The sequence below is a fragment of the Chamaea fasciata genome, unplaced genomic scaffold, assembly GCF_029207755.1.
Source record: "Chamaea fasciata isolate MVZ Bird 193981 ecotype frontalis unplaced genomic scaffold, bChaFas1.0.hap1 SCAF_2, whole genome shotgun sequence".
Classification (NCBI taxonomy): domain Eukaryota; kingdom Metazoa; phylum Chordata; class Aves; order Passeriformes; family Sylviidae; genus Chamaea; species Chamaea fasciata.
In genome coordinates, this window is record NW_027094087.1 from 16,903,339 (window position 1) to 16,927,336 (window position 23,998).

At 43.6% G+C, this 23,998-nt stretch overlaps 2 protein-coding genes and 1 long non-coding RNA gene across 5 annotated transcripts in view; 1 reads left to right on the forward strand and 2 right to left on the reverse strand.

The window, feature by feature from the left end:
• PLCXD2 (phosphatidylinositol specific phospholipase C X domain containing 2) overlaps positions 1-9,664 on the reverse strand; it is a 51,989-nt gene extending 42,325 nt beyond the window's left edge. For 2 of the 3 annotated variants that reach the window (XM_066175033.1, XM_066175025.1), the window contains exon 1: positions 9,547-9,654. In XM_066175033.1, coding sequence (XP_066031130.1) covers positions 9,547-9,628 — 82 coding nt within the window. In that variant the 5' untranslated portion in view covers positions 9,629-9,654. Of the gene's footprint in view, positions 1-9,546 lie in introns of all 3 variants that reach the window. The other variant, XM_066175017.1, reaches the window with a different exon arrangement.
• A 7,967-nt stretch (positions 9,665-17,631) lies between these two features.
• The window catches only part of CD96 (CD96 molecule), a 28,482-nt gene continuing 22,115 nt past the window's right edge, over positions 17,632-23,998 (reverse strand). The window contains 3 exon segments of the mRNA XM_066175043.1: positions 17,632-19,127; positions 20,178-20,298; positions 21,355-21,444. Of these exon segments, the coding sequence (XP_066031140.1) occupies positions 19,019-19,127; positions 20,178-20,298; positions 21,355-21,444 (320 nt within the window). The 3' untranslated portion in view covers positions 17,632-19,018.
• LOC136284687 (uncharacterized) lies at positions 19,396-23,920 on the forward strand. The gene is made up of 3 exons (XR_010719256.1): positions 19,396-19,421; positions 21,275-21,377; positions 23,626-23,920. It is a non-coding gene; the product is annotated as an uncharacterized lncRNA (long non-coding RNA).

Genomic DNA, 23,998 nt, shown 5'->3' on the forward strand with positions numbered 1-23,998 from the left:
AGTGTGTTTATTTGTCATGCCGCTTACTCATAGATAGTCAAAGTAACCCACGGTGGAGCTGAAACAAATGACACTCCTCAACAGAATGTTATCAAGCCTCCAGTGTCAACAAATACCAGCTATAGCTCTTCACTCTCATGACCAGTGACAGGACTCAAGAAAACAGCACAAAGCTGAGTTGGGAGGCTCACATTGGATCCTGGGAAAATGTTCTTCACACATATGGTGGCTGAACACTGGAATAGGGAAGTGGTCACAGTACCAAACCTGTCCAAGTTCAAGGAGTGTTTAGAGAATGGTCTCAGGCACAGGGTATGACTCCTGGGAGCGTCCTGTGCAGGGCCAGCAGTTAGACTTGATCCTGTGGGTCCCTTCCAACTCAGCATATTCTATGATTCTATATAATTTGGTATTATCATTTGTTCCCATATATTACTTCCTGCAAATACAGTTGCAGGAGAGGGACAGGGATTAGCATCAAGCCACCAACCCCTTGTAAATTTACCTTCAGGGAACATTAAACATATGACTATACAGCATGCAAAGCACAGAGATCTTCCAACACAGAACATTACCTGTGCACTGCCAATCACTCAAAAACACAACAAAGATGAATGGGTTTTTGGATACGAGCATGTCTCCTAGCATATTGCAAGCCTCCCTGGTTCCAAGGCTGTGGACTAGTCAGAAGCAGCAGCTCAAGACACTTTCCACAAACATCTGGTCAACCAAGAAGCAATGCATAAAAGCACAAGGGCAGATGAGTGTGCTGTCAGCAAGCTTAGAAAGATCTGAGTAAGTTGATTGATCTTTACATGAATAGAATACTAACAGGACAAAAATTGCAAAAAACAAATGTTTAACATAACATGAAGCTAAGAAGCAAGGTAAAAAAACCATACCTGTCCCTTAAAAGTATTTCAGGGTCACTTATGACCAAATCACCCAGTTGTGGTGACGCTGAACTTCTTAGTACAAGCTTTGCTCACCAAAGTACATTCCCCACACATTACAAACCACTGCACATGACACAGCACAGCAGGCATTACACAGCCAAGATGGGCAGAAGAACAGTACTCAAGTTCCAAAAACACAGGATGTAAGTACTAGTGAGTCAAGGCTATTCCACTAATGCACTTTTAAACAAGATGTCCTGTGTGCGCCAAAACTAGGGAAAAACAGGATAAGCAAAAGTGCCTCTCAAAGTCTAGAAGTCCTCGGGATTCAGGTCATTAATAATCCATATTTTCTTATTAGAAGATTAACATCTTAAAAGTTCATCACCAATGAAAAGCAAGTCAAATAGTTCACACCAACTTGTCCAGCAAAAGATGACGTAGAAATAAGAAACATCCTGGTGATAATCAATTATCTAAAACTATAGAAATGAGTATATTTTAAAAAACCCACAAGAATCCTTTAGATGTTCTTAATGCAGTCCCATTAAGAAAGACAAATCCTAGTACAGACCAAATCCTCTTAGGAAAACTCCCTCTCTTTATCCAAGAACTATCCTGATTTCCCCCACTGCCCCTTTCAGGCAGTGCAGTGGGATGCAAGAGCTTAAAGACAACTTAAAACTGTCAGACACAATGTCACAGAGTAGTTTTCTTCTCTTTCCATACAGAAGAAATCCTTTTGGCACTGGTTGGAGTAATCACCATTGAAGTTTAAGATCATTTAGCAATGATTTCCTATTTATCAACAGTCTCATCTGTCTGCAATGGGAATGCAAGAAAGACACAGCATGTCTTTACCATTTCAAAGCCTGACTGGATGCACATGCTCAAAAAGGAAAAAAACCCTTCAGCTTTGTCCAGGGTTGAAGTATATTCTATCACCATCTTCATGAACTGTTGAAACCAGGTGAGGCAGTGCTCCCTGCCTCCCCCACTCTGGCTTATCTTCTGTTAATGGGCCCATCAGCACCTTGCCACATGACTCACAGATAACCCCCTCCTGGACTACCTCCTGTTAATGGGCCCATCAGGCCTTATCACATGACTCACCATCCCATTGTGAGATGCTCTGCCCAGAGGGAGGAACCAAGCATTCCAGCCTGGATATAAGCTGAGACTCTGAACACCAGAGCAGCTTTGACCGACTGGATTCCCAGAGGACCCGAGCTACCAGACCTTTCTACAGGATCACTGCTTCAGGTAGACCACCTCACCTGGACTGCTTCCACCACTCTGCTCAGGTTGTATTCTGACTCTGTCAGTGGTCTTTTGTATTATTGCATCTATTTTATTTTATTTTACTTTCTTTCCTTTCCTTCTATTAAATTGTATCTCTGACTTGGAGCCTCTCATTTGTTTTGCTTTCAAACCACTACAAGCTTAGAGTCCTAAACTCCTCTTTTGTGACCACTCAGAACTGAGTGGACCAAGGGTTCATTCTCTTCTGAGAAGGGTCTTGAGAAATTTTTATTACATGGTTTATTTCCCTCTTTTGGCGTCTTCACTGGAAAAGCAGGCAAACAAACTTTTACAACATGATAGGAGAGCAACAACCATTTATATGAACATTTTTCTCCATTTGAAGTAAAACTTCAGCACGTTCTGCATCCATTTACCATTTACATCTCTCCTTGGAGATCAGTGAACAGTCAAGTCGAAGTCACTTTACCAGATTCATTTACCAGACACACTTAAGTCCCTCTCTAGGGTACAGATTTTAATAAGCAACAGGAAGAAATTTTTTCCAGATTAAAAAAAAAAGAATAAAAATTAGGACCTTTGTATACGGTCTGAAGAAACTTTTGTAGCATTTCAAGAGTATTTTGGTTTTGGCTAAACAGGTGACAGAAGTTCTTCAAAAAGAGCAGCCCTAACAATGGCTTTTCAGGGGAGCTCCTGCAGACCCAGTGTCTGCCAGACCAGTTCCTCACAGAGGAACATACAAAAGGAATACTTGGTTACTTAGGAATAGTGGAATAACTTCCATCAAATGTTCTTCTTAGTGTAATAGTGCAGATAATTTAATAGACTCTCTAAAAATATTTCAGAGTTGCTGTTAAAATCAAATAGCCTACCAAGGTAATAAAATAACTTGTCTTCAGAAAATTCTGCATTTACGTATCATACTCAACATCACTATACTTATGCAGATACTTTCTTCTAGTGGTTACCACCTGACTCATTGGTAGATGTGAACTAAATTGAGAAGGAAAATAAAGCTTGGTGAATCAGAACATAAATCTTATATTTCTTCCATTTGAGCTTCAACCCAACAGATGGCGAGTTTAGCTGATTCAATGATCTTTTTAATCAGAACTCCAAAGGAATACTGTTTGAAGGAGGATGCAGCCTCAAGGTCACCACCACTCCTCTCAGCATGCACATCCACAGCCCACACCAGCCCATGAACAAATAAACAAGAAAATCACAGCATTAGCAAGGTCAGCAGCTCACCTCAGGGTCATGCAAAGAGAAAAACCACCCAGTCCAGTCAGAGCCTAGTGGTCAGCTCTCAGCTGGACAGCACTGCTGCTGCTTCTTTTCAGAACCATTTTGGTTCTGCTTGGCCAACTCCAAGTCAAGCAGCTCATGGGACTTTTGGGGAACAGTTGCACTTTCAGGACAGCAGAGTTGGCCAGCTGCTGGATGGGAAGATGGCATCCTGTACAGAAGATGCTCAGGCCCCCCCCCCCCCTCCAGCTGTTCTTCATGAACCTGGCACATTAGGACAGTCACAGTACCAACTCAGTCATTCACAGCAGGTACCAACACAGGAAACACCTCTCCATGCTTTCTGTCTCCCCTTTAAGCTGAACCATGGGCTTTGCCAGCAGGGCTGCTCCTTGTTAAGACTGCCTACCAGCTGTATTTGTAAAGCTTTGTTTTCCAGGGATGATGATTTCATAGTACTTTGATCATTTAAATCAAAATGAGGAGGCTTCTTACTGAGGCTCTTAGATGAACATCTCAGAGAAGGGCAGAAACAATGGCACACTCTGTACTATGGCAAGTTTTGGGCTAGTCATACTGACACTACCATGAACAAATAATGCAAAGTTATTATATTAAAAGTTGGCTAGAAAGTCAAGAGTGTATGAGTCATATGGGGGAATTAGGCAGCTTGACTGTGCTATAGTTTGGAGCAGCAAAGGTTTACCATTCTGGAAGAGCAAGAACACATCTCCCCCTGGGGATCAGTGAACAGTCAGGTTGAAGACACTTTACCAACTGTTCTGAGTCTCCAATATGGTCTTGTTCTGGCCATATTCAGGTCAATATGATTTTCTCTATTTAAAAAAAATGTTTCTGGAACTGTAAACCCGATTTTTTTTCTGTCAGCTCCGGCTACCCAGCATCCCACAGAATACTCCTCAGCAGTTGTCCAACCTGATGCTGACTGGAACGGCTCCATATTCCAAATGCTCTGCATGATGTAGAAATGAGATTCTGGCCAGCCTTCCACATGCTTTCTGAGGAAGCAAGAACACACCAGCTGGGATTGCTAGAAGATGACAGAAGAGGCCATGCACACCAGCAGAAGCCACAGGTGGAGAGCTGTCCCACCTCTCCCTGGAAGGACAGCCTGCCCAGCCTGCACGTTCCACGGCAGCAGAGCACTCTGCTGAGTGTGACATTTGGCTCTAGCTGTACCAGTGGCTGAAAAACTGACTTGTGGTGACAAAAGCTTCCTTACTGTTTCAAATCAGCCTTAGATAGACCAAGTTTGATGTAGAACACAAAAACCTTTAATTCAAAATTTTAAAAAAGAAATCTTACACTCTAGGAGGAAATCATTGGTTTTCTTAGTATCACATTTCAATGTGCTAAAGTAATATATTTTACTTTTCCCAAATTTTCCATCCTTTAGCTCTCCTCTTCAGTGACTCCTATCAAACAACTTAGTTCAGATTCAAATAAATTGTTCCCCAACTAAGCTTAGCTTTTTACTAATAGCCTTTGTTTCAGCCAAGCTATGTGAAAGAAAACAATCACCCATTTATACTACATACAGCCATTCCACCTGTTGTTCTTTCCTGTCTGCATGTGCAGCGCCATGACACATCAGGTCACAACTTTTGTGTTCCCTCAGGACACCCACACAGTCCAGCACCCACTCTGGGGCTTGCCCAGCTCCGTGAGCAGCTATTGCAAACAGCTTTTCTGATAAGAACCACTTTCAAAAAATCCCTCTAAATCATCATCACTACAAAAACCTTCACACCAGGTTAGCTTGGGGAACACACTCATTTGTATTGGGAAGGGGAGAGAAGGAAAGGCAGGAGACAGAAGAGACTTTTGATTACCTTACTTTATTTATGAAAGGGCACCTGTAACTCTTCTGGGTGCTCCTGCAAGCAGCAGTGGATCCCTACCTAAGCCATCGTGTTTTCTCTGGAAGACAAAGATAGAAAATTAGCAGCAGGGAAAAACTCACAGCTAGCTATCCTGACCAGAACTGGGAATCAGTCAAGGCATACAGACTGATCCAGAACTCTAAGTAAATATCTGTTACATCATGGCTCTTACAAATTTAAAGTTGGAATAGTCCAGACAGAATTAAGTAAATGTATTATTACCAAGACCCAAAGGAAAACAAAACTGCCTGCTCTTCTCCTCACAACATTCATCCAGCACCTTGGAGGATGGACTAATGAAACACTCAAACAAACTCTGATAGCTGGCAGTGAACACCTGCCAGACTGCCTTGCTGTCTGAAACCAAAAGGCACAAGCTTATCATGACCTCACACAGTGAAGATTAGGACAAAGTCTTTCACCTGTTCTAATACAAGTATTCATGTAAAAGTTTGATGAAAATGGTGCCATGCCTTCAGATGCAGAGACTTCAGACTCTAGTGCTGTGGTTGAGCAGGACAAAGGCTTTTGCCTAAGGCCATGGGAAAAATCCCCTCAGTTATGGCGAGCAAAAAACTCACCCGCATTGCCCCTGGGAGTTTTTATGTAAATGTTACTAGAAAGTTCTTTGCTTCTCCAGTTGCCACTGATCCATGTTTGGTGCACTGATTTTAACATTCCTAACCGCAGTTTGTTATTGGAACCTTTCCCTCAGACTCCGCCCTTATCCTCCCCTATAGAAGTTACTGTTTCCACCCTGGCCCTCGCTCTTTCTGGCGAACCCCATCCTGTGCACAGCTTCTCCTGTTTGTTATTTTACTTACCATTAAAACCTCTTCTGTTTCGGGTCACCAAATTGTGCCAGTCTCTTGACTGATTCTCCACTCGGACTTTCTGCCGACAGTCCTGAGGCAGCCGCTGGCCGCACCATCCAGCTGGCGTGTTACACTCCAGCACAAACATCAGCAAGAGACTTGCCTTCCTAAAATCTTCTGCACCAGTTCAAATGAAACGCTACAAACGGGACACACCATGGTGCTATCAACTATCAGGATGCAAGTACAAGCAAGGAACTACTAGGCTCTCCAGCTAATTCTTTAAATAGCTGATTTACTTTGAAAGCTGATCAGTGAGAGCTTTTTGTGCTCCATTTCTGCATGGAGAAATAAGTAGCAGATGCAGATCAAAAGATGACCAAGGAAAGCAGTAAGTATCACAGCTGTGATTTCATAAAATTCTTTATTGTAAACCAGCTTGAGATTAAACAAGCACTATACAATACCTTGCCAAGGGTCACATCACAATCAAAATGTTTAAGGGCTCATTTTTAAACCCACATCCAAAGAGGATTACTGGAATATAATTAAGAGAAAACCCTCTAGACTTTCACACAAAGTCACCACTTGTTGAGGGTGGTTATTTTTGTTGACTGCATGCTTGTAAAGTGGATGACATTTTAGTTACTTGATATCTGGCAGTTTTTCATGGTACAAGATCCCTCCTCTAATGACATTGCACAGGAAACCTCATCTCTTTTCCTTGCATATGATATATTGGTATAGCATTTTGGCTAGAGTTTTTCCCAATAGAAGTAACAGAAAAGCCCAAACACAGGAACTGATCACACACAAGATATGGAGAAGGACCTTAACTTTTTCAAAGTCTCTCTTAATTTTGAGCAGAGTTAAATAATCATGTAAACACCCCATATACCTCATGAACACCCATCTTCAACTTTATTTGCTTGCTACCAGTTGGTTCTGAGGCCTGAAGAAAGAATGACCTTCTCTACCATCAAGTAAAGGTGTTTCACACCATTGCTTAATAGTTCACAGAACCATGGAATAATGTAGCTTTAAAAGCACCCCCAGAAGTCACAGCTACCTTTTCTCAAGCCAGTGAAAACAAGCAGCTACAAAAGCAAAACGTTTACAACAAATAAAGCAGGAGAACTCTCTGAAGACATCATGGGCAATATAAAAGGGAGTTTCCAACTCACAGTAGTACATAATAAATTAAATCTACCAAGTTTCTTTTGTGTATACACTCTCAATTCTTTCAATTTAAATAGCCCCACGAGAACACAATTTTGCACTTTTCTTAAAAAAAAGGTAAAATTTTATTCTTTAAATGCAATTCTTCAAAGTGCAAAAAGTATAAAACAACAACAGTTTCATGATTTTGAGTGTTGATTTATTTCAAGTTAAAAGGAGTTTTAAGGTTTCCACTCCTGGAGCTCTTTCTCTGTTCCTATGTACAAAGGATGACAAGGAGTGTCGGGGGAAACAAACAAACTCCCCAAATCAAAACCAATTGAGTCCATCATTCCAGGGGAGGAAACAAATGTATCCTGAGATGGACTAAAACTGGCCACTCCTATCAGATGCACACACAGGGATCAAACACAGACAAAACTGCTTCTCATTCTACCTTTCATCTCTCATTTGAAGGCAACACTGGTCCCTATTGCTGTTCGGAATCTGCAAAGATTCCTCAACTGCAACCTGTATTACACACTGCTAGGAACACCCCCCTGGCTCTCAAAAAGGCTGCTCTGTCAAACACAATACCAAAACCCCACTTCAGCAAAATAATCCTTGGACTAAAGTAATATAATAAAAAATGACAAAAATCTACCCAAAATACCTTTTGCTTGCTCATGCAGGTTGCATGAGGTACATACAGGAAAGTGGTGGGGAGATACACCAACCCTGATCACAAATAAACATGTACTGCAAGCATTAAAAAAAAAGGAAAAAAAAAAAAGGCATTGCCCATTTTAAAAGCACCATGGCATGACTGAAACAACCACTCATTTACCAGGTTTCTGTGCTGCAACACTGGTTGCATGTTTGCAAGTGACAGCAGCATTGCACCTAATGCAATCTAAATCATAACATTCTGCAGGGTTTCACAGTCTTTAAGTGGCTACAACAGCAAGAAGTTGATTTATTAGTTCACTAAAACAGAGAAGCCTTTATTTGCCAGAAGTTTCAAAGTCTGTTGGCATTTGAGTTTTATATGAACATTGAATTTCCTTTCTGTCTTGCTTCCCTCTTCAATAGAACACGGTCACATAAAACATTTTCTCTACTGTCAGGATAGGAAAGGGAACCATTTTTGATTGAAACCTGTCATTTTAACTGTTCTGATTCAGGTAACATAGCAGTCGGAGCACAGCAGGCGCACAGCCCTTTCTCGACAGGCTTCAAGGGCATTTGAGCATGTGGAGAAGCAGCTATGTTCCCTCTGACCCAAAAAAAGTTACTCTGTTTCTAGGGAAGTATCTCTGAATGTCTGCTATATAGAATCACAATCAATTAGACTGGAAAACACCGCTGAGATCAGAGTCCAACCTAAGCCGTAACACCACCTTGCCGGCTAGACCGTGGCACCGAGCGCTACATCCAGTCTCTCCTTAAAGACCTCTAGGGACAGTGACTCCCTCACCTCCCTGGGCAGGCCCAATCACTGTCTATTCACCCCTTCTGTGAGGAAACTCCTCCTAAGCCCATCCTGAACCTCCCCAGGCATAGCTTAATACTGTATGTATGCTACAACACATATTCAAAGTGCTAGCGACAGGCTAAATGACAACCAAGCCTGGACCAGTCTAATACCCAGCATCAGAAGGAGCAACAGTGACCACCCCTAAAATCTTCCCTACTGACATTTGCAAGGAAGAGCATTTTATGCCCTTTACAGATAGAAAATCAACCTAAGTAAATTTCAGGTTACCTGTGGTTGTCGTTTATAAGTTTATCTATCTGTAAACCAGGCTATAAAAGACACACCACATAATGGTCTGGGTTGAGAGGGATCCTGAAGACCACACAGTTCCAAGCCCCCTGACACGAGCAGGAGCACTTTTCACAAGAGCAGGCTGCTCACAGCCCCATCTCAGCAGACCTTCCATTTGATAAACCTCCAGCTGTTGGGTCAAAGGAACCGAGCCTTTTTCCCTGCCCGATTTCATCCTCACGTAAAGCAAACGCTCAGGAGGGCCGCCAGCGGTCACAGCTGCCTTTTCTACAGGCAGTCAGAGCAGCAGGCCAGCGGTTAGCGTCTCACAGCGCTATTTACGGATTAAGCCCTCCATTCTCTGCTGCGATGGACAGGGCTCCTCTCAGCCTCAGCACTTTATTACGGGTGACGCGACGCCGCGGCCCAGCCGACTACCCCACCACCGCCCGGGCAGCACCGGCCCCACAGGCCCCGTCCCGCCGCCCTACCCGGGATGGCGAGGTTGGAGAGCGGCAGGGAGCGCAGCGCAGGCGGCAGCGAGCCCATCCAGTCAGCGTTGGCGTCAGCCATGGTCCCCGCGGCGCCGCTCCGCCGGCGCTCCCTCATAGCGGGCAGCGCGGCTGCGCCGGCACGGCCGGGGCAACAGCGGCACCTGGCGCCCTTATGTAACCCGGGTGACGTCACGGGGCACGGCGGCCCACCATTGGCCGCCTCCCCGCGCCCCGCCCCCGGCCGCGCGCCCCGGTGGGGTCGGTGTGCTGGGATTGCGGTATCCAAGGAATGCCGGCGGGATGGGGCGGCCGCGGGGCGCTGCGCTCTCCGCCCTGCTCCAGCAGTCTCAGCCCAGGGCACATGGCACGGAATTGCGTCCAGGCGGGTCTGGCATGCCTCCAGGGGGAGAGACTCCACACCCTGTGTGCACACTCTTGTTCTAGTGCCCCGTCACTGCACGGGAAAGAAGTTCTTCCTCATGTTCAAGTGGAACTTCCTGGGGCTCAGGTTCCGCCCATGGCCTCTTGTCTTGTTGCTGGGCACCACCGATCAGAGTCTGGCTCCATCCTGTTGAAACTCTCCCTTCAGATACTCATAGACACTGACGAGGGCCCCTCTCGGGCTTCTCCCGACCAAACAGGCCCGGTTCCCTCAGCCGTTCCACATCAGAGACACCAGTCTCCAAAAATTCGTCCATTCCCTCTACCATAGCACCAGAGAAGCCACCCCCGATAGAGAGAGCCAGCACCTTGGTTTTAGGATGCTGGCTGGTGAGTTAAGTGTATTATCTGGAGAGATTTACACACTGTGCCTGGCAAGAGCCAACAGCGGAAGGCTTAAGGAACAAGATAGCACAGGCTCCATCCCCACCACCTGCTCTTCCACAATTACCTTTTCCCGACAGTCTCACAGTTGACCGACCTTTCACTGCATTTGGTTGATGGGGAAAAAATTTTCTCCAAAACAATTTCTGGATTTGAAGTGACACACAAAATTGATGCTCTAAGAGACGCTTTTTCTCCCTTGCATTTTTATGTGTCTTTGAGGGATAATGCTTTGTGAGCAAGTTCTCTTAACTGCTCCTTAAAAATATGTACATACTATTTCCATACTCTTCCCATAGGATATAGAGATTAGCAGGTATACAACACTGAAACCTACTCCATCATATGCTAGTGAAAAAAACCCAACAAAACCCACATATATAATTCTGAAAGATTTTTTTTTCACTGTCAAATTACTAAAGGCTGAATACAAAATACCAAAGATATGTATTTTGGGAGTCCTCTGTTTTGTCTGTAAGGAAGTATTTTTTATTTAAGCAGGTATTTTTCATTTGGTATATTACAGCTTGCACATTATTCACAGAATGCTTTAATTGATATAGTGAAACTGCTGGCTGAACTGTATGTTTGAAGTATACATAAACTTAATGTATTTGTAAACACACATTAACTATGTATTTTCATAGAATACAACCAGAATCTATCTCTTTCCATGAGTCAGCACTTTCCTTCTCAAGGAAGCCAACAAAGATATTTGGTTTTAGATCTTAGATACTGAAGAATCTGAAACCCAGTGTAATTTGTATTATAAATTTTCACAAGGCACTCCTGACCCTCACACTCGAAAAAGAACATGAAGGGTGGGTTTGGCATGCATTCCACTATCCTGCAGCCCTGCTCCCCCTTCCCATTAAGACCACACTTGCCCCGATGTAGGAGACAGCAGAGTACACTCTTCAAAGCCATATGTATGAGATCATGAATGTTTTCTCTTATAAATAAAATTTTATCGTCAACTAAGAGACTGGTTATGTTATGTTATGTTATGTTATGTTATGTTATGTTATGTTATGTTATGTTATGTTATGTTATGTTATGTTATGGCTTCAAACACTCCCTACCCCTGCAAGTTTATCTCCTTTAAATCTTTTCTACTGTGTTATTCAGTCTCTCATGCTCCCACCTTTGCAGCTTGTGTCTGTCCAGGAAAAGAGCACTTGTGAACACCTTGAATGCAGCTGGCAACCATGGCTGTGCCAAGTGTAGCTTTCCAGGAGGAGAAAGCCTTGCAGTTCAGGGGTATCCATGTCACAGAGGTTGGTATGTTCCCAGGGACATCTTTTGCCTTTGGGCAGGGAAACTGTAAACACTCAAGTCTAGAACCAAAACTGTTAAGGCTGACTGCTGACACAGGACTGCTGGCCGTCCTTGCCAGGTCCCGTCCTCCATTTCCCATCTCTCAAAGGACATAAAGATGGGATGTGTATGACAGGCAACAGAGTATTTAGAGGAACAGTAGGGTGTGCTCTGACATGGGAGAAGAAATCTAATCACATCTATCATGAGAGCAAGTCTTACCAGTCCTCTGCAACCAGATCAGCTAGAAAAGAGAGGGCTACAGCTGAAACAGGAAGAGACTCAAACCTTCTCCCTTTACAGCTTCCCCAAAACCTCTGAGCATTTGCCATCACTCTCTCATGGTACTGGAGAATGTGACAGCCTCAGGGTAGTAATGTGTGCTACCACAGTGCAGTGACTTTCTCCCTCGTGCACAGGTAGTTTCAGCACCCCGGGCTATGATGTGCAGGATGAGCAGGCCCTGGCTCTCGTGGTTAAGATGGTGTCTAGATCTCCAACCTGCAAAGGACATTTAGACTGCGTGGGACACCACCAGCTCACAGCCAGAATGGTAAGAGAAGGAGCACATGCATTCATTCAGCATTGTGGGGTGAGACTTCAGCTGTATCAGATATGATGCACAGACACTTGCAAGTGGCAACCACTAGCAAAACTTTCTTGTGGTCCAAAAAATCCTTCCTTTTCTAAGAAAGAAGAGTATTAAATTAGCTGTTGCCTCCACAAAACCTCAACCTCTTTCCATCTACACAAAACTTTCTAATTTTCTTCTGTAATCAGTACCAAACCTTGCAAGCATGATCATTAATTGAGATGGCCAGAGGGAAAAATGGCATTAATAATACGACTTTATTTTCCACAGACTAAAGTCACAAATTATGTAGGGTCTTGTCACTTGAGGCCATTCAAATACTCCTCTTCCAGCAAGTGTTTAAGTGGCTGCAAAAATGAATGCCTAAGCAGACAGGAAAAACATCACATTATTGACATTTTTAAATTCTATATCAAGGTCAGTAGGCTGTTGTATTTTTCCATGTTGCTGGAGCATTCCCATATGAATCACATTCAGCAATGAGAATAGCCTGACTAAAACTTTACTACTGATTTTTCCCCACAGATTTATATAGTCACATTTATGCCTTATGTGGATTTACTGAGAGCTCAGCTATTCCCTTTTGCCGGAGTGCAGAGCACAAGCCAATGTCACAGGCAGCCCAGACAATCTAGCAGCTCAAATCCCATTCCCATCCTCCTAACCCTCCTGTTGCAAATGCATAGTAAAAAGATTAACTGTGCAGATCAGGCTGATGCTATTTAAGCACCAAGAGGCATATGGCTTTCACAGCCAATTCCAAACACACAAATGTGGTTTATTTCAATTTTAACACAGGGGCTGCCATATACAGAATATAAATCCAGAATATGAACTTTCTTTTAAAAGAACTTTAAAGGAACTGAAAAGAAGCTGATAATATCAGGTGCTACAGCAAGCTTAGACTCTTTCTCCTTACACACTGAATACACTGAAAACATACCCAGGCTACATTTCCACTATTAGGAAGCTTTCTGTTAATGTTTTAAAAATCTTCCTTTTCAGCCCAAAGTCCACAGTGCCATGTAAATTCCAAATCCTTACAATGCAATTTATCAGCAGGCAAGAGATCAAATAAGTTATTGGAACAGCTTCTGTGTCTTCCATGAATTTGAAAGGTCACTTTGCTGCTGATAAGAAAACTGCAGGATTCATTCACAGAGAGAGAAGCTAATTGCTCAACATTTCATGTAAGTGTACTCAGACTCTTCCAAGCTGTTCATTACCATTTTTACTCTGACTGCAATGGAATTATTTAACATTTCAAACCATCAGACACACTCAATCACAAAGCTCTGCAGACATCACTGCATTTAAAATGCCACTTCTTTCAAGTGCACCACAAGTAGTGGTGTTCATTTTCCATTTTACATCAAGTCAGAAAACCACCGTTACTATCACAGCAGTTTTTGCACTTCCTAAGCCCATTGCAAATACTTAAGATTTCTACCATACAATATACTCTGTGTAATATTGACTTCCCCTGCCTTTTCTACCCACCACTCATAGCCTCAGTGTCAGTTCTATTAATATATTGCCTGCTTCTCTCTCCCCCTTTGTTTGCTGTAAGCCTAGCCCTGGCATCTGTGAGCCATATGTTTGACAATAGTGAGCTATTCAATTCTTCCTTTACACCACACGAGGGTGTTTCAGGCTGTGCAGGATGCCAAAATCAATCTGGAAGTCATCCCATTTGGAAAGGAACCAAGGGGAAAACATACATTATTTTCCCACTGATTAAAAGTTTTATCAGGGCAAACTGGTACAGGAGACTTTGAAAGGAAAAAGATGAAACATCATAAACTAGAAAACAGATGGAAGAGGAATTTTACAGACATAATCAGATGTTCCCTGAAATCAAGTAATCTTTACTGTGGCCTTCCCTGAGCTTTGTCTTAAAGAACAATTTCAAATATAATACGATTTTATATTATTTCTATAAATTTTCTTAGATGTGATTAAGCAATCATTATCCCCCTACAGAGCTTTTTAAGAGCTTTCCATTAGTTTATTGCTCAAAAGTTAATTGCAGAGTCAGGAAGAATTGCTTACTAACATAAACAATAAATAAACCAAAATTTCTACTTTATATCCTGCTTCTTCTGGAGTCAAAGTGTACACATACCTTTCTAATATCTGCCACTTCTAACACATGATGGCTTTAAATCCAGCAAAGACCTTGCAAAGTAAGCAATACCCTGTGCTGGTTAACAGGTATAATTTCTGTGCACAGCTTTGTAAAACAAATACAGACACTTAAACGAAGCTGGAGCACTTCTCAAGGCTTTCAACACAGCTGCAAGTAGTGTAGCTTTACTTTCACATCCCTGAAAAGAGAAAACATCATACATCTGTATTAAGATGGGCGAAACAGCCCATTCCAGGAAATCCCAAGTGGCAAAGCCTCTTATCAGCCACTGTTATCTAATGAGTCTGGCACTGGAGTGGCCAGGGAGCCCGTGCTCTCCCACAGCCTGCTCCCAAGCACTGCCACACCTCTGCCTGCATTCCAATTACTGGAGCACGCCTTGCAAACTATAGGGGTACTTCTTAAATAAACAAGCCCAGCTTGATTAATTTACAGGACCAAAAGGTGCCTTGTAAGAGAAGCTTCTGCAATACTGTTTAAAAAGAAGGTGTGATTCAGAGTGAGGCAGAAGGTAATTCCGGGGGATTCAGGCTTGGCATGGATGTCAGGTGTGCCAGGAGCAGGGCATCCTCTAAGCTCACAGCTGTCCTCTCTGTTGTCAGAGAGGTGGAAAACAGGGTGAGGACACCTGTCTGCTCCCCACACCCTATGGGCTTGGGGCTGGCAGCTTTTCCTGGCCCTCTATCAGCAGGGCCCAGCACCACCTGGATGCAACAGGCAGGAATACAAACCAGAAAGTCCTGAGAAAGGTTCCTCACTCCACTGAAATCCCAGGCCTTGCCACTGACTTCACAAGGCACAGCAGCAACTGCAAACAAATACTGAGAACAAATTCCTTCCTTTTGTAATTTTTTTTCCCTTCACCCTGTAGCATTCACCATCTCCTCAGGAGCAGATGAAAACCACTTGTGCATAAAACCACTTAGCTGCTTGGCTTTCCAGTGTGTTGCTTTTACAGCTGTGTAATGCTGGTATTAAAGACCATATACAGCAGGCCCAGCTAATTTCACAGTATGACATTACATGTCATTACGTGACCTCAGATTCTGACTTGGGTCTGCTTTACAGGTTTTATTCTGTCATGGATTTACATTTACCAATGTGGTTTTGGCTGGGGGTTGTTCATTCTCTTTATAGTATCTGGTATGAGGATTTATGAGCTGTTGTTCTGGATTTATGATACAGTGTTGATAATGCAGAGATATTTCCATTACTGCTGAGCAGTGCTTACACAATGTCAAAGCCTTTTCTGCCTCTCACCCCACCACTGAGTGGGCTGGGGTTGCATAGGGAGTTGTGAGGGGACACAGCTGCGACAGCTGGCCCCAAGTGACCACAGTGATGTCGCACACAATATGGTGTCATGTTTGGGATGTAAAGCTGGGGAAGGAGAAGGGGACATTCAGAGCAACGGTGTTTTGCGTTCCCAATTCACCATTACACGTGATGGAGTCTGGCTTTCCTGGCATTGACTGCCCATAGGAAACAATGAAGGAATTCTTTATTTCTCTTTGATAGTGTGCAGCTTTTGTTTTCCCTATTAAACTCAGTCTTTATTTCAGCCCATGGTTTTTCTCACTTTTACTCTTCCAGTTCTCTCTCCATCCTACTGGTGAATGATCTGCCAGCTGGGGTTAAACCACAACATTTAAGACTCTCTTAAAAAATCTTTACTATACCCACACAGCAAGCTTTGAACGTTTTCCACTTATAGAAAAGCTTTTATCTAATACTCCCATAGCCACCTTCAAGCATCTGGTAACTTCATCTGGGCCAAATAATTCCAGAGTTGACAGAACCCAAGTCCAAGTTAGTGATTCCAGCTTACATAGCAGGGCAGCAGCTGCCAAAAACAATCACTGAATTGCAGAATGGTCTGGGTTTAAAGAAATCCCGAAGTTATCACCAGAGGGGTCCCAACCCCTCTGCCATGGGCAGGGACACCTTCCACTAGACAAGGTTGCTCAATGCCCCATCCAGCCTTCCAGGGACGAGGCAGTTGAAATTGCTGCAGTTGTGCGTTGGTAGGGGTTTTTTTGGGTTTTGTGTGTGTGTTGGGGGGGGAGGGGTGTTGGGGGTTTTTTGCGTTTTTTTTTTTTTTTCCCTCTTTAAAGCAGGTGTCAATTTTGAGCTAAATTACAGTTCTTGAGTAAACTCTATGTTCCATTCTTACCGTGGTGAGGACCAGATAGAGGCAAACAGAAACATAAACCACCCTACACCAAATTTACCTGCAGAAAACCACGAAGATGGGGCTGGCGCGGGGGGGGTTTCCTTCCTTAGGTCCCAGTTTCTTGACTGCCCCTTTCCCTGTTCCCTCTCTGAAGCCGGCAGAGGAGGTCAGGCACCCTCGTAGTGCCCGTCCCTCCGCCCCGGGTGGGCAGCGACACGGCCGCATTCCCGCGCTGCTGCCGGCGGGAGGGGACGGGACGGGGACGGGGCAGGAACGGAGCGGAACGACAAGCGGGAAGAGCCCCGCTCACTGCCGGGCGCGGTGCTGCGGCGCCACCTGCTGGTGAGCGGCGGGAGCGCGACCGCCGTGCCCGCCCGCGTGTCCTGGCGCAGGGATTTGAGAGGAAAAGCCTCGGGGGCGCTGGAAGCGCCCCAGCCAGGCGGGGCTCTGCCGGGCGTCGTTACCCTGCGGAGCACCGCTTGCGGAGACGGCAGCAGCAGCAGCAGCAGCCTTCGGGGATGGGCGGTCGGGGAGCGGCGCTCACCGCTGGAAGCGGTGACACCCATGGGCACTGCTCACGGTCAGAGGGAGCATCTCCGGCCAGAGGCAACCGTGGGGATCAGAATACCCGAGACAATAAAATAGCCCCATTCGGCGTGTATGCTACGGACACTCATCCTTGTCTAATGACAAGGAGGAACGTCCTGGCTCTCCACGCCCCTTGGAATATTGCTATCCGTCTGTTCGGGGGTGTTTTTTGTTGTTTGTTTGTGTTTTTTTTTCCAATTTAGTTTTTATGGGCAACGATCTGCCTTCTTTTGCAGCGATGGATAGTATGACAACAGTTAAACTACTGTGCTTCTACAACACTGACAAGAAATGCTCAAATTAACATTGACCCTTCCATGCATAGAAGGTCGGTATAGTTTTGTAGGAAACAAAGTGTTTTCTGTTCAGCACGGATGATGGATGTGGAACTGCTTGTACTATAACGTAAATAATACAACAGAATACTCTAAAAAAGGTCTGTTAGATCATTATTTCCAGTAAGCCATTCATTTAATCTAAAGTCCTGGGAAATCCAGTGCTCTGAACCGTGACACTCATCGACCAGTGTTTAGCAGTAAATAAAGCAAATCCCATTCCTAAATCAGAATATCAATTTCAAGCCTGGCATGATTGAATTTTAGCTGATTTGCATTAATTACAGAAACACCATTGTGGTAACAATACATTTCCAAACGAGCTTAGGGGAATGGTTTCTTGGCTGCCTGAAGGCACAGTAATTGCTGCCAAAAGCAGTGCTCCTCCTGCAGCTCTGGTGCCTTGTATTTGTGGTCACACAGCTGCTGACTGGGCTGAGACCTGTGCAGAGGGCCAAGCCGAGCCCACCCTCTGCACCATCATTTATTCATTAGTGTCAATATGATGAGATCTGTAGCTTGGGCAGGATGGTAGGAAGACTGGATCATCTCTTTCTGAGGCTTAAACCACCTGAGAAACTACTCCTGAAGTCTTGGAAAATGTGAAGATAGCAAATGATGGAAGCTCATTAAGACCAAAGAACAAGAAAATTGTTACTTTTTTTTTTCCTTTCTTCATGTATACTGGAAATATAATTCCTGAAAATCAGACTTAAAAGTAAATATTATTTCAAAGGCATAGCACTTCCAAAAGGACTAGAATTTTCCATTATCTTTAGGCTTTCTTCAGTCCTTAAGTCTCTGGCCCAAAACTGACTTTCTTGTGACTTTCCCGATCACAACTGGGACTTCTTTGCATACACTTGCACCAGACCTGCACCATGATCTTTCATCTCACCAACCACCCTTCATGATCCAGTGCTGCAATCCTGTGCCAAGAGATGCAGATTATTTTCTTTCTGTGTATGGTGCTGATTGTTTCTTTTGGTTTCACAGTGATAGAAAATTATATGTTGGGTTATGTAAGTCCACAGTAAAAATAAATAATTGCAAGAAAAGTTCATGTAGGTCTCAAAATCTTGTGTTCAGCCACTGTTTCCCATGTAACCATGGTGTCCATACAGCAGAGCTGTCATCTCTATGCATTTAATAGATGGACAAGCTTCAACACTCTTCAATCAGGCTGGCAGTGATGTGTTAATCTGCTGCCGTGGATGAGACAGCAAATTCCCATCTGATCACCCAATTCAAATTAAACACATGTAATCTCACAGTGACACTCATCATGCTGTTAACATAGTGGATACATAGAGATAGACAGGATGAAAGGAGCTTCCTAAGGAGTGCTCAGCTTCCAGAATTAATGTCATGTAGGAGCTTTAAATTTTAATATGGATCATTAACACCAAGCTCCTGTAACCACTGTTCTAAAGACAGAGCTTTTAAACTGTGTCAGTCTTCTGTGTGCTGCACAAGGGGTGCAGGTGATGTTACAGGTTTTCCAGTTCGTGGCAGGATGGGAGAGTTCCATCAGACTCTACCATGCAGGTGTACTTTATTGGAGGTGGCGGTGGCTTGAAAGATGGAGGTCTGTTCATACTGAAATAGAAGAGAGAAAATGCACTATCACACAAAAGTAGCATAAAAGACAGTTGTAAAATGTTCACAGGAGGAGGTGGATTGGCACAGAGTCATTAAAAGAGCACCTGACATTAGCTCTTACATACTGCAACTTCTCTGAGTCTGTTTTATAACCTCAGCACACCTGCTATTCATTTGGCTTTCTTAGCTCCCACCTCACAGTTTTACTTCATTTGTGTTTTAAAAGACAGAGCTTGGGCCTGATGAACCATTCAAAACCCTTGCACAGGCCTTTTGCTCACACTGCTCTCTGTAAGTATATTTCAAGACTTGTAACTTTTTTGGGGATCAATTTATAAATAAAGGTACCATCTCAAATCAGTTAAAAAAATCAATCCTCTTTTTACCTTTGCTATACAGGATTTGCAGTTGTGTTCCGTGAGGGTTTTCTAGAATCATAGGTGATTAATTATAACTATGATTTTTTGGGTATTTTAGTAATGTTAGTAAGATTTAAAATAATTGTCTCTTAGATATTGCTTTCACCAGTAGATCTTAGAGTGCTTTAGTAGGGAATGAACCTTTAGTAATAATTACAAACTCAATGCTTCTTTGACTGGGATTGAGTTTTGGGTAGCCTACTTTCACATATATTATTCAAAACTCAAACAAGTCTGCCCTAGAAGTACAATTTCATTAAAACATGTCCTCAAGTAACCATAGAAAATGAGAGAGCAAAAGCAGCTGGCAGGGAGGCTAATAGAAATGGAGGGCTCTGGGGACAAAAATTGACTGCTCTTCTTCCCTTACACCCTGAAGCTGCACTGCAGCTCTTTTCTTAAAGTATATTTTACAGATAACCCACAGAACAGATGAAAGAGCTGAGAACACTCCACTTTACATACTGCTGTATGAAAAAAATAGCATTAGTGATTCATGTACTTAAAGGTCTTGTGTGCTATGCGTTGTCTTAAATGAAAAGGTGTAAATCCAAACAGCTGGGTTAGAGTTGGTGCTGCCCTCTGTGCCACCCCTCCCACCCCTGTGGCTCCATTCACTGGTACTTACATTTCTTTCTGGTACTGACACCATTTCCTAATGCCTAAAGCCACCAGAGAGCTGCGGAAGAGGAGCAGGACAGCTACAGTTGGCCAGGGGAAGTGACTGGCTTTGGTGTTCCTCCTGTCACCTGTAAGGGACACACAGTGCTCATCTGAATGTCCTCAGAGAGGAGAGAAATCCAGGCTTGCTGCCTGTGGCTCACTGCTCCTTGGCCTGCACAGCGCTGGTGTCAGTGCAGCCCCTCATCACCCGTCTGAGGATCCCAAACTCTGAGCATTGCAGCTCTGATTTATGGACTTAGCCCACTTTGTTCTGACTGGGTGTGTGAGCTGATTTCAGCCACCCACTGGTTCACTTGACAAGACTATTTAGGCACAGTCCAGAGAGCATTTAATCCAAAACCCATCAGCTTTCTCTGTTCCCCTGTGAGAAGCTGCATGTCACAGTGCAGATGGGCACATCTGCCCACCCCAGCCCTCCTTCCCAATGGTTTATTTTTCACACCACTGACACCAGACCCTGCCAAAATATCTGGCCAAGGGCTCAGCTGCCTTTTGAGGTGAGCTCTTGTCAGCAGCACAGTATCCCAATCCTATTCCTACTGCAGTGCTGGGATTCCCCTCCCCTTCCCCCTTCTGCACAGCCACCCCTGGGGGTGCTAACAGAGGAGCCCTCAGGTCCTGGGTATGGAGAAGAAGGAGAGAAGGACCACAGTCCTCCTCCAGCTGCCAGAGAGTGCAGCAGTGGCCTGGGTGTGAGAGAGATCCATGGGTGACAGGCCTCAGTGTCACCTCCCACTGTGCTGGCATCAGCACCCTGTGCAAGGCTGGCCACACTGATGTGTCACCGAGGCTGGGTCTTACCCACCATGGCAACCAGTGCTGTGGCCAGGCCACCACACTGTATGAGCCATGAGATTTCCCTGAGGCACAAGAATGTCACTGGCCAAATTTTGCTGCTGGAAGAAAGCATGCACTGTAACTTTGCTTGCAGATGGAGGGAGAAAGCTGGAATGCCAAAAGCCTGTGACAACCTGTGGTATGAGGATACAGCAGCTGTGACTCCTCTTTTCATCTCTTTTCCCTTTTTTTGAAATCCCCTAGTCAACTGGACATGAGTCTCCAGGTTTTGTGCTTCTGCAGTGGCATGCTGAAAGAAGATGATTTGTAGGATAATGTCTCACCAGTACTATTCAGCAGGCTGCTGGTAGGAAAGAAATCTTTTCCTCTGGTAAATGTAATTGTCTGGTTTGGGATGCTGTAGGACAGGTTACCTATAAAGATATGGGCAAAGAACATTTTCGGTAACTTATTTGGTCTTTTAAAAATGTAGGTTGTCTTTTCAACCCTCTGTTATTCATCCTGCTGAAAACAGGAAATAAAATTCCAGAATCAGGGTGTAAAACTTCAATTGGCAAGATGCCTACATTTTTGGCCTACAACCTGATGTTGGATAAAAAAAAAGTGCTTGTATCAAATTAAATATTATAAGAAGGGGAGGGGAAGGGAGAGGAAGGGGAAGGGAGGCAGGAAACGAGAAAGAAAGAGAAAGAGGAAAAGGAAATGGAAGAGGAAAAAAAAGAAAGAAAGAATACCTGTTAAGATGTTCTAGCAAGCCGACATTGAGCCAGCTTTGAGCTGCACAGCCGTCTGGGAGAATGATAAGCTTTTTACCTCTTTGATGGTAATGAGAAACCTAAAGATACTAAGTGGCTTAGCAGCAACATAAAGAGTCTGTCATGACTGAGCAAAACCTCAGTCTCCTCTGTCAAGTACTGTCTGAACCACAAAAATCAACCATCATCTGTTTATAGACAGTTTTTTCCCTTCCTAATACAGTTAAGCAACTGATGTTTAAGATCAGTGCTCCATAAGGATACATTTCTGTTTTTTTGAGCCATCTTCACATCCACAGCTTCTGAAATAATAGCTAAAATACTCAGCTACACAATGGCACAGCATTTCCAGAGCACTTCGGATGTGGGGATTCAGTAGTGGAATCATTCAGATTTGTACAAAAAGAAATAATGACCTTCAATTATCTTACAAGCCTGTACATGACTACTTCATTAGGCTCTACTATGGCTATTTTGTACTCTTTGACTTTCTCTGATGCAAACAACAAATGAAATAACAGAGGAACCTGGCAGTCTCTGATATAACTGCTGATTTATAAATCTAAGACAAAACCCCAGCTTTAAATGATGTAAATGACAAACCAGACAGAACCAAGAAAATCTCTTTATTGTGAAATGCTTGCTGGCTTTGATTGAAATTGAGAGTTCAAGTGTGTGTGTCTGTGTGTGTATGTATGCATTCATGAAAATCAGTCCAATTTTAGGGGACTCTAAAAGTTCACTGAGATTTTTGGATATTAATTCCATTCTTTTCTACTTCCTTTTTAGGTGTTTGATTTTATATGAATAGGCATGACACATCTCACATTTGTAAAATGCATGGCATTTTACTAAGTTTTGTACAAAAAAAAAGGATATACACTTAGAGATCTGATTGCACTGTGCTCTACACAGCACATGGATGAGCACTATTTATTCTTATTTACATAATGGCTTGTGTTAGAGCATCCCGGGACCAAAATGATAATGATAATCAGTGTTGTAGGAGCCCAGTGGCCCTGGGGATAGGTGTGTATCCCTCAGCAGGCTCAGTCTGAAACTGCCCTGAATTACAGCTGCTGCACCAAGGACCCTTCAAGGCCATTATCTCTTACCTGGTGTTCAGGCAGGCATGGGTGTAGGGAAGCAGTGGCAGGGATGTGGGGATGAGTGGAGCAATGCACGGTATCCCCTGCAAATAGTAGAGTAATTCAGCATGCTTTTAGCAAAAATTGCAACCAGCAAGCTGTGCAAGAGCAGAATTGTGAAGCATTAGAAGCTGTCACAAGGTTGTGGTATAAATGCACAATTGTGGGTTGTATGAGGGTAGATAAGCACCAGAGTGCTACCAAAAATACATTCACAGAACAGAAAGCGGCTGCTACACTTGTGCCTCAGCCAAAAGATGACTCCCATGCAAATTGCAAAAGCACATTGACAGGTCCTGCCTGTTCCAAAAACACAAAGGCAAATCAAGATGTTAAAAAGAAAGTCACTTTGGGCTTTATACTGCTGAGCAGAGATTTTCTAAATGGAAAGACTAGTAAAAAATGTTCACCCTAGGGTTGTTTTATTGATTTATTGATCTTTAATGAGGCTGTCTTTCAATGTTCTATTAGCCAGCCTTTATTACTCCACATTATATCATTATTTCACTGCTGCTCTGCGATTTTATTTAGTTTCTCTGGCAATTTATTTCATCTAAAAACTACCTTCAGCACTCACTACATTTGCCTAGCAACTATCTCAATTGTAATGTTATTAAAGTAAATACGTCTAATGAAACCAGGATACTCAAATGTTTTTCATTTCTCTTTTGTCACTGCAAATCCTGGACAGCTTGGAAAGCCAAGCATTTATCTTCTACCTCAGTGGAACTCAACAGGGAAATTGCTTCTATGAAGTACTGAAAATCTGGTACATGTTACTCCACATGACTTTGGCCTCTCCTCAGACACAACTTTTCCATGCTTAGTAATAATTTTTGCATGGTAATGTGGTGACTCTCAACTAGCAGCTGAAAATAAGCATCCACAGAGCTAATGCTCTGAGAAAAGGCAACACAAATTGAGGACCTGCTGCTGTGGTTTTTGCAAGATGCTCCAGAATACTGTAGGTTTGCAACCCAACATTCTCTAAGCTGGTGCCACATCTGCACTTTGGCTTCACAACTCCTCTGCTGCAGTCCTGTGAAGCACAGGAGATGTGTTGT